This window comes from Galeopterus variegatus, unplaced genomic scaffold (genome assembly GCF_000696425.1).
Source record: "Galeopterus variegatus unplaced genomic scaffold, G_variegatus-3.0.2 Scaffold10569, whole genome shotgun sequence".
Classification (NCBI taxonomy): domain Eukaryota; kingdom Metazoa; phylum Chordata; class Mammalia; order Dermoptera; family Cynocephalidae; genus Galeopterus; species Galeopterus variegatus.
In genome coordinates this window covers 8,530-18,673 of record NW_007736680.1, presented here as the reverse complement: position 1 = coordinate 18,673, position 10,144 = coordinate 8,530, and the positions used below count along the sequence as shown (strand labels likewise).

The 10,144-nt window shown below is 44.2% G+C and overlaps 1 protein-coding gene across 3 annotated transcripts in view; it reads left to right on the top strand.

Annotated features, from left to right (window-relative positions):
* Window positions 1–9,972, top strand: part of GP2 (glycoprotein 2 (zymogen granule membrane)) — a 17,252-nt gene extending 7,280 nt beyond the window's left edge. For 2 of the 3 annotated variants that reach the window (XM_008594322.1, XM_008594320.1), the window contains exons 5-10: window positions 365–513; window positions 1,763–2,008; window positions 3,828–3,990; window positions 5,422–5,506; window positions 6,799–6,843; window positions 9,738–9,796. In XM_008594322.1, coding sequence (XP_008592544.1) covers window positions 365–513; window positions 1,763–2,008; window positions 3,828–3,990; window positions 5,422–5,506; window positions 6,799–6,843; window positions 9,738–9,796 — 747 coding nt within the window. Of the gene's footprint in view, window positions 1–364; window positions 514–1,762; window positions 2,009–3,827; window positions 3,991–5,421; window positions 5,507–6,798; window positions 6,844–9,737 lie in introns of all 3 variants that reach the window. The other variant, XM_008594321.1, reaches the window with a different exon arrangement.
* The last annotated feature ends 172 nt before the right edge of the window (window positions 9,973–10,144 follow it).

The window sequence follows — 10,144 nt, the reverse complement described above, 5'->3', positions numbered from 1 at the left end:
AGCGCCACCGCACTCCCAAGCGGCGCACTGTAGCAGTGCGCCACCGGGCCGGCCCCTAATTGTGATGATTTTAATTAGGGCTGATATGGGTGGGATGTACAGAGAAGCAAGCGTGGTGGTTCCTGACCACCTTCTTGAGGGCCAGTAATTTATTATTTTAGTTTTGGGTCTGGGTTCCTCATTCTCCTTCCCATAAAGTGTCATCACCACTGGAGGAAGAGGCCCAGTTATTTCCTTGATATCAGAAGGCAGTGTGGCTGCATGGTTGAGAACATTGACTCTGGAATCAGACAAATCTGAGTTCGAGATATCCCTACACAAACATGTACTTAAATATATATGTGCTTTTGTTTTTATGCCAAAGAGAAATCAAACCCATGCCATCTATAAAAACACCCTCTTCTTGGCCAATGATTTCATCATCAGAGACATCCTCCTCAGCATCGACTTCCAATGTGCCTACCCACTGGACATGAAAGTCAGCCTCCAAACTGCCCTGCAGCCCATCGTAAGGTACGACACTGACCCTTGCCCTTTGAGCCTAACCCTGACTTAGTTACACAAACTTCAAGTGCAACTTATCGTGTCCACACAGTGCTACCGACCTCCTTCAGGAGTTTCTATTCCTTCAATCATTCATTGCACAAATATTTGTTGGTCGTCTGTTAAGGGTGTTCAACATGAATAATGTAGACATAGGACATTTTGTGGATATTAAAGATTGTTATTATGAAGCGGTGCAGCCATGTGAAACTGTGCTTATTAAATGTGCCAGGGAACAAAACTACAGGACAAGTTCATTCACCTTGAGAAAGAAAGGTCTTAAACAGCTATTTATGCCAATAATTGTTTACAAGTGAGATGAATACAATGTAGGAGAAACACGAGTTGCTTAGGAAGCAGGGAACAGGGGTCCAGGACCTAATCTTGGTGGGTGGGGATGTAGGTCAGGAAGGCTTCCCTGCAGACACAGGATTTAAGCANTAATCTTGGTGGGTGGGGATGTAGGTCAGGAAGGCTTCCCTGCAGACACAGGATTTAAGCAGAGACCAGCTTTGACTGGATAAACAGCACCCCCGCCCCCACCACAAATAGAACCAAATGGCATTTGGGTGGGATTTGATCTGGACAGGGGCTTTTGTGTGTTTTGCTGACTGCTGTACCTCCATGCCTGAAATGCAGCCCTATTGAATCAGTTCCTTAGCATTCTTAGACTTTCCATGGTGTAAGAAATACAGAGAGCCCTTTCCATTTCTCTATTACTTCCTGGGCTCACTGAGTGGCAGGATCAGAAAGATTAGAAGTTTTCTAATTCAACGATTTTCAGACTGTATTGTGTTGGGGCTCATGGTTCATAAAAAATCAAAATTAAGGCCACTGATCTTGTTAAAATTGGTGTTTCACTGAAGATTGTGGGATGGAGGGAAGAGGTCTGCTGCTAAAATTTGTGAACCCACAGAACTAGTCCCAAACGCTGCTCTCCAGGTGGGAAGATGGAGGGTACCCAAACATTATTATTCCTTGACTGTGACTGCCATGCAGGGAGCATTGGTGGAAATCCTGGAGACAGACTTGTCTCTTTGTCAATTTTAGTGCCTAGAAGCTAGTAAATGCTTGGTTTAAATGAATGATTGAATGGTCCATTTAGGGATCAAAGGTGTGCCTTTGCCTTTATAACCTTATGCAAGTGCAGGGCTTGATTTATGGCATTCTCACTGGTCAAAGCCTGATGTTTTCCCTCTTTTGGTTTTCCTTGTCTCAGTTCCCTGAACATCAGTGTGGGTGGGGAGGGAGAGTTCACTGTCAGCATGGCTCTCTTCGAAGACGAGAACTACACGTATCCTTACGAAGGGGCTATGGCTGTGCTGTCAGTTGAATCCATGCTCTATGTGGGCGCCATCCTGGAGAAGGGGGACACCTCCCGGTTTAACCTGTTGCTGAGGAACTGCTATGCCACCCCCACTGAAGACAAGGCTGACCCTGTGAAGTATTTCATCATCAGAAACAGGTATCGGATGACTCTGGGATTCTCTTTTGGCCTTCATGAGGTTTGGGGGGAAATATTCTTCTCATTCACGCCTGGCAGTTGTGTAAATTGGCTTACCACTTTTGGGAGTAATTTGGTATTACATATTATAACCATACCCTTTGGCCCAGGAATATTACTACTGAGATGTTAGCCTAAAGTATTAATACAAAATATTTGGGCAGGGTAAAGAAACGCCAATTATTTTCCATTTCAGCCCTATTGTTGATAGCTTTGGCAATAGGTTCATTGTTCAAAAATAGGGGATTGATTAAGTAATGATGGATTATTATGTAGATGTTAACACTGAGCAACATAAAAACGATATGACAAACATATTGGACCAAATATTACTGACTATTGTTAACTGACAAAAACAAAGGAAAAATATGCATCTATAGGTCATGATTTACTAGCTAATGTTTATCATTGAGCTTAGCTATGTGCCAGACACCATGCTAAGTAATATTCATGGGTTGTCTCATTAAATGACCACATCAACTCTATCAGATGGACATGACTGTCACCACTTTACACGTAAGGAAATTGAGGCTTAGTAAGGTTAAGTAACCTGCCCATGATCACGTAGCTAGAAAGTGGGCTAGGCTGGAATTTAAAACCAGTTTGTCTTACTGCAGAGACTACGCCCCAAATCATTGCAACCATGTGAGCTCATGGATAACGTCTTGGAGGAAACATAGAGGAANTCAGTTCCCTGAACATCAGTGTGGGTGGGGAGGGAGAGTTCACTGTCAGCATGGCTCTCTTTGAAGACGAGAACTACACGTATCCTTACGAAGGGGCTATGGCTGTGCTGTCAGTTGAATCCATGCTCTATGTGGGCGCCATCCTGGAGAAGGGGGACACCTCCCGGTTTAACCTGTTGCTGAGGAACTGCTATGCCACCCCCACTGAAGACAAGGCTGACCCTGTGAAGTATTTCATCATCAGAAACAGGTATCGGATGACTCTGGGATTCTCTTTTGGCCTTCATGAGGTTTGGGGGGAAATATGCTTCTCATTCACGCCTGGCAGTTGTGTAAATTGGCTTACCACTTTTGGGAGTAATTTGGTATTACATATTATAACCATACCCTTTGGCCTAGGAATATTACTACTGAGATGTTAGCCTAAAGTATTAATACAAAATATTTGGGCAGGGTAAAGAAACGCCAATTATTTTCCATTTCAGCCCTATTGTTGATAGCTTTGGCAATAGGTTCATTGTTCAAAAATAGGGGATTGATTAAGTAATGATGGATTATTATGTAGATGTTAACACTGAGCAACATAAAAACGATATGACAAACATATTGAACCAAATATTACTGACTATTGTTAACTGACAAAAACAAAGGAAAAATATGCATCTATAGGTCATGATTCAAATCATAGTAATACTACTAGCTAATATTTATCATTGAGCTTAGCTATGTGCCAGACACCATGCTAAGTAATATTCATGGGTTGTCTCATTAAATGACCACATCAACTCTATCAGATGGACATGACTGTCACCACTTTACACGTAAGGAAATTGAGGCTTAGTAAGGTTAAGTAACCTGCCCATGATCATGTAGCTAGAAAGTGGGCTAGGCTGGAATTTAAAACCAGTTTGTCTTACTGCAGAGACTATGCCCCAAATCATTGCAACCATGTGAGCTCATGGATAACGTCTTGGAGGAAACATAGAGGAAGAGAAAAAGTCCATGCTGTCATGATGGAGGGAACCTGGAGCGCTCTTTAATTTTCTCTGATGCTGTTTTAGAAGTTACATTCTTGCCCTCTGTCACTCTCCCAGCTGCCCAAATCAACATGATTCCACTATCAACGTGGAGGAGAATGGGGTGTCCTCAGAAAGCCGGTTCTCAGTACAGATGTTCATGTTTGCTGGAAATTATGACCTAGTTTTCCTGCATTGTGAGATTCATCTCTGTGATTCCCTCAATGAACAGTGCCTGCCGGTGAGTGTGTCTTTGGACCAGAATATTCAGAGCCTGGCTTGGGGCCTGGCACTGGATAGGCTTTTCATATATATTCATTGGAATTATGGAGAGAGGGAGGGAAGGAGAGAGGGAGCAAGGAAGAAAGGAAGGAAGGAAGGAAGGAAGGAAGGAAGGAAGGAAGGAAGGAAGGAAGGGAGGGAAGAAGGCTGAAGAGATGGAAAGACAGATGGGTGGGTGGATGGATGTGAGGGAGGGAGAGAGGGAAGAACTAAGAAAGAAATACATGGAATTTAGATCTCCTAAAAGCCCTTTTGCAAGCAATCACTTTGTCCCCAAGAGGCAGACCAGGTGAAGGAGACTGTCCACTAGGTTTTCTTGATACAAGACGCATTTTAAATGATTATAATAATACTTGACTTTTTCAGTGCATACTGTGTCCATCATCATGCTAAAATTTTACATGCCTTAGCTAATTTGACTCTCACAACAACCCCTTAAGTAAATCCTTTTATCAACCCCTTTGTACAGTTAAGGAAACTAAGGCTCAGAGAAGCCCCTTGCCCAAGGGCATACACAGCTAGAGAGTATCAGAGCTGGGACTTGCACCAGCTGAGATGTGAGTCCAGTGCCCATGCTCTTACCCCCATTTGGTACTGCCTGGGAATAGTGGACATATGTTGAGGACTTACTATGTGCCCATGTGTTGCAGACATACCTTATTTTAATCTTTACAACTGGGTACGTATTATTTAATCGTTGTAGAGAGGTGAAGTCATTTGCCCCCAATTACAGCTAAATGAGAGTAAGATGAGATTCAGACTCAGAATTGTTTGACATGGCAATGAGAATTCTCTAGATTAAGATAACCATGGCATCAGAATGAGGGGCCTACGGCTGGTGGAGCCCAGTTTTTAGGCCAGAACTTCTTATTGCGCTTATGTTTACAGTTAAGGAAACTAAGGCTCAGAGAAGCCCCTTGCCCAAGGGCATACACAGCTAGAGAGTATCAGAGCTGGGACTTGCACCAGCTGAGATGTGAGTCCAGTGCCCATGCTCTTACCCCCATTTGGTACTGCCTGGGAATAGTGGACATCTGTTGAGGACTTACTATGTGCCCAGGTGTTGCAGACATACCTTACTTTAATCTTTACAACTGGGTAGGTATTATTTAATCATTGTAGAGAGGTGAAGTCATTTGCCCCCAATTACAGCTAAATGAGAGTAAGATGAGATTCAGACTCAGAATTGTTTGACATGGCAATGAGAATTCTCTAGATTAAGATAACCATGGCATCAGAACGAGGGGCCTACGGCTGGTGGAGCCCAGTTTTTAGGCCAGAGCTTCTTGTTGTGCCCAGTTTTTAGGCCAGAACTTCTTATTGCAGGGGCAGTCTAAATAGAAACCATGTAGTTAAATTTTGATATAATGCAAGTTTTCCATCCTCACAGTCTTGCTCAGGAAGTCAAGTCCGCAGTGAAGTACTGGCCATCAACCTAGCCCAGGTTCTAGATCTGGGACCCATTACTCGGAGAGGTAAGTGGCCAAGTCCAGGCGGCAAGGTCAGCTGGCCAGGTGCTGAGAGCTAACCACAGATGCCTGGGGTCAACTGCCCAACTACTCAGGGCATTTCTGTCTCCTCAGCCCGGCCCCGTGGCCAAGTCCAGGCGGCAAGGTCAGCTGGCCAGGTGCTGAGAGCTAACCACAGATGCCTGCGGTCAACTGCCCAACTACTCAGGGCATTTCTGTCTCCTCAGCCCGGCCCTCACTGATGAATCTCTATTCCCATGAGGTGCTTTGGGTAATAATAATAACACTGCTATTTGTGGTGGGCCTCCCATGTGCTAGAGTCCAGGCTGAGCTCTTGCATCCATCAATTTATGTCATCCTCCCATGACTGTGTCCATTTTACAGGTGAGAAATTAGGGCTTAGAGAGATTAAGTGACTCACCCAAGATGACCCTGCTCATGAGTGGCTGGAATTGAACCCAGCTGAGTCTGATTCCAAAGCACGTGGCCTTTTCCTTCCTACACCTGCTCCCAGGTCCTCATAACTCAGTCCCAACTCCCCCTTATATGCAATTTTCTTTTCTAGTGAATGACTGTATTTTCCAAAATCAGCTACAGTATTCTGGAGTATGATATAGGGGGAACTTTCCAACTACTTTTCAAATTTTCACCCATCCTACACATGAATTAGCAGTATTGTCATGGTTTTTGTTTCCATCAGAATGGAGAAGTCAAGAAACCCAAAAGAATGAAAGCATTTTTTTTTTGGCCTAAAGGAATTAAGATGCATTAATAACAGTAATAATAGTAATACTTTGGCTGTGCCTGACACCACGCCAAACACCTTTACATGCATTATCACTTGAATGCTCACTATAGCCCAAGGACGTGAGCACTGTTATACTTCTGTTCTCTAGATGGGTAAATGGAGGCTGTCTCATGAAGAATGCTCTGCTCTGAGTTGTCCTGACCTTTTACTGAGCCCGCAAATTCCACTTGGGAATCAGACATGCTGGAGTTCAAATCCCAGCTCTGCTACTGAATGGCAAGGTCAACCTGGCCAGTCCTTCAACATGACTGAGCCTCAGTCTTCTCATCTGTCGAATAGGATGAGCATACGTGCCTCACAAATCTATTGAGAGGATTAAGTTTAAAATGTGTAAAACGTGTTTACAAAGGTGCTTACAGATGCCTCCACAATGTGGATTGTCAGTGGTTGTGATGAGCAGGTCCAGGAGGATTTGGAGCAGCTACGGCCACAGTGCTGTAGTCACTGGAGCATGACTAAGGAAACCCTCACCTTTTGCTCTTGTTCACAGGTGCCCAGTCTCTTGATGTCATGAATGGAACCCCCAGCACTGCAGGTACATCATTTTCTTATAGCTTTCATGTAGGCCTCCCAACTCTCTCTCCTTCCTCTTTTCAACTTAGTGCACATTTATTCAGCCCTTCTGTGTGCTGGGCCCTGTGCTGGAGACTGTGGACACTGAAATGAATCAGACCCAAGGCTGAGTTTTGACACACTCAGAGTCTAGCAAAGGAGACAGTCATTTAACAACAAATATTTATCGAGTGCCTACTGTGTGCCAGGCATTGTTCTAGGCACTGAAGATATGCTGGTGAACAAGACAGACCAGGTGCCTGCCCTCACAGAGCTTATGTTCTAGTGTGGGAAGTGGCTAATAAAAAGTAGACAAGGTAATTTAGAAATAAAGGTGATGCGATAGAAATTTACCAGCATGAGTAATGATGCCTTAAATAAGATGGAAATTTATTTCTCTGACACATAAAGTTTAGAGGCAAGCAGCCAAAGGCTACTAGGACAGCACCACGAAGTCATCAAAGATCCAGACTTCTTCCAGCTCAACCCTCCACCGTCTATAAGGTGTAGCTATTGTCTTCATGGTCCAAAATGGCAGCCAGAGCTCCAAACTTCATGTCTAAGCAGCAGGATGGAGGGAACATAGAAGCAGTCAATGAATGTTAAGGAACATTTCTGGAAGTTGGCATCTATGCCTCCACTGACATCTCATTGGCCAGTGATTAGTCACATGGGCATACCTGGCTGAATGGATGCTGGGAAATGTAATCTTTATGCTGGGTGGCCACGTGCCTAACCAACATCCGATGGTTTTGTTATCAAGGTAGGGAGGAAGAATGAATATTAGAATGGATAAGTGGTCAGAAAAACCTTCAGAGAAAGTAATATTTGAACAAAATGAGAAAAAGGAGCCAGGTGTGCAGATGAGCCAGGTGTGCACCTGAGAGCAATGAGCCCTATAGGCAGAGGGAGCAATGATTAACTGCACAGATAAGACAGGCACATAGTACATAAATGACAAGCAAGTACATAGTACAGAAGGAGTATACGAGAAGACTGATTAACTGTATTGGGTAATGTCTGGAAAGAATTTCATCAGGTAGTAATATCCGAATGAGGTTTTGATGAATGGGGCTCAACAGGCAGACAAATCAAAGGCATATATTTTGGACAAAATGTAAAGCACCTGCTATTAAGATTTTGCTACTCTCTAAAATGACCTACATTGGTTAACCCAATAGACATGAAAAAGTTCTTTTCATCCTCAAATCCCCAACTAGATCGCCATCTAAAAATTTCCCACATAAGTCCAAGGTGGCCTCTGGATGCTCAGTGGTAACTTTCAGACCATTCTAAGAAAAGTAATGCTCATTGGAGAGAGTGGTTAGAGCTGAGACTAAAAACAGCTTGAAGTCAGGGACCTCGAGTCTCATTAGTTTCATTAGTTTTTGCAAGTCCTCAGGTTAGCAGAATGATTGGAACAGTGTGGCTTCCCAGTAGAGTTTGCTGAATTGACTAATTTCTAGGGTGAGTGGTGGATTTTAGAGCTTTCTGGAAGAGCGGGGGATCAATCTGATGTGGAAGCAGCAGACCACCACAAGAGGGCACTTGTGGCTTTCATTGTTTGCTGTCTCCCAGGATCATTTTTGATGTTTTAAAACTAACTGAACATCAACCTATATTTTGTAATTATGAGCTGGTTGTCATACACTTATATGTTTCTGAAAATTATTATATTTCTCTTCCCACTTCTAGGACTTCAGCAAGTACTTTGAAATTTGGGGGATGGGGAGATGTTATAATTTGGTAGTATGGTGGGAGAGGGTACACATGCTTCTCCTAGGATCCCGAGTACAAGGCAACTATCATCCAGGATCCATGCCATTATTAACACTGAGTACACAGTGATGTGCAAAAGACATATGATCCCAGGCCTCCCAGATCTTAGAGTCTAATTTTCAAGACCAGGACTTATATGATATTTTCCATGTGCCAGGCACTGTTCTAAATGCTTGATATGAATTCACTCATTTAAGCTTTACAAAAATCCAATGCAGTGACAGGTGCTGTTAATATTTCTGTTCCGTGTACAGAGAAATGCAGACAAAGAGAGGTTTAATAACTTGCCTGGGATTGCCTGGCTAGTTGCAGAGCTGAGATTTTAAGCTAAGCAGTCAGGCCTCAGAGGCAGTGCTTTCTAACCTCTGTGTCTTTCTGCCTTAGTCAGCATAAGTTATGCTAGATGCTGTAATGAACAATTCCCAGTCCTCTGTGTTGTGTGTAAAGACACAATAGTATAATTTCCCACTAAATCACTAAGGGGCGGGGCTGGGGGAAAGTTCTGCTCCATGCAGTCATTAGGAACTCAGGTTCTCTTCCTACCTTCTGGTAACTTCTTTCAACTCCATGTTGTGTGTAAAGACACAATAGTATAATTTCCCACTAAATCACTAAGGGGCGGGGCTGGGGGGAAGTTCTGCTCCATGCAGTCATTAGGAACTCAGGTTCTCTTCCTACCTTCTGGTAACTTCTTTCAACTCCACTATCCCTGAGTCCTATCCTGGATCCTCCGCATCTGGTCCTTGATGGTGGGTGAGAGAGCATGCAGGATCATGTAGGAGGTTTCAAAGACCGGGCCTAGAAGTGGCACGGATGACTTCTACCCACATTTCACTGGCCAGATTCAGTGACATGGCCCCACCTACCTGCAAAGGAGGCTAGGAAAACCTGCTTTTTTGTGCCCAGAGGAAAATGAAAAGAGAAGCTGGTGATTAGATCACTTTGCCTCTACCAAGGACTCACCGGGGCTGTAACCCAGAGCACATAAGGATGTTCTGCTGTTCTCATCCTTGTGCAGCAAAAGACAAAGAGGCCAGCTCGTGTTTGCTGCTGAGTTCCAAAGCCTAACACTTGACGGTCATCTCTTTTATATTTCAGGGTTCCTGGTGGCCTGGCCCATGCTCCTTCTGCCTGTCCTCCTGGCCTGGCTGTTCTGAGAGCTCGGCTGGGCAACTGGACTCAAAGTCTGTGTCCTTCCCCCAGCAGTGGCTCCCATTTAGCCTTCAGCGTGCTGGTTCCCTGTCCAAATCATGCACAGTCTTGGTATTAATAGACTCAAGGCCAGTCTAGTTTGGGGAAAGGGAAGGGTGTTAACCTTCCTTAACACTCTCAGTGCCTTTGTAGTCTTCTTTTGCTCACGGTGGGCTGGGCTATCTTCCTCATTTGTTAGTAGAACCTTGACCACAAACTTGCTAAGTGCCTTTGTAGCACATGATTATAACTCCAGGGACGAGGTGTCCTGTCATGTGGTCGGGGGGTGGTGGGCACGTAAAAGAGGCACCTCC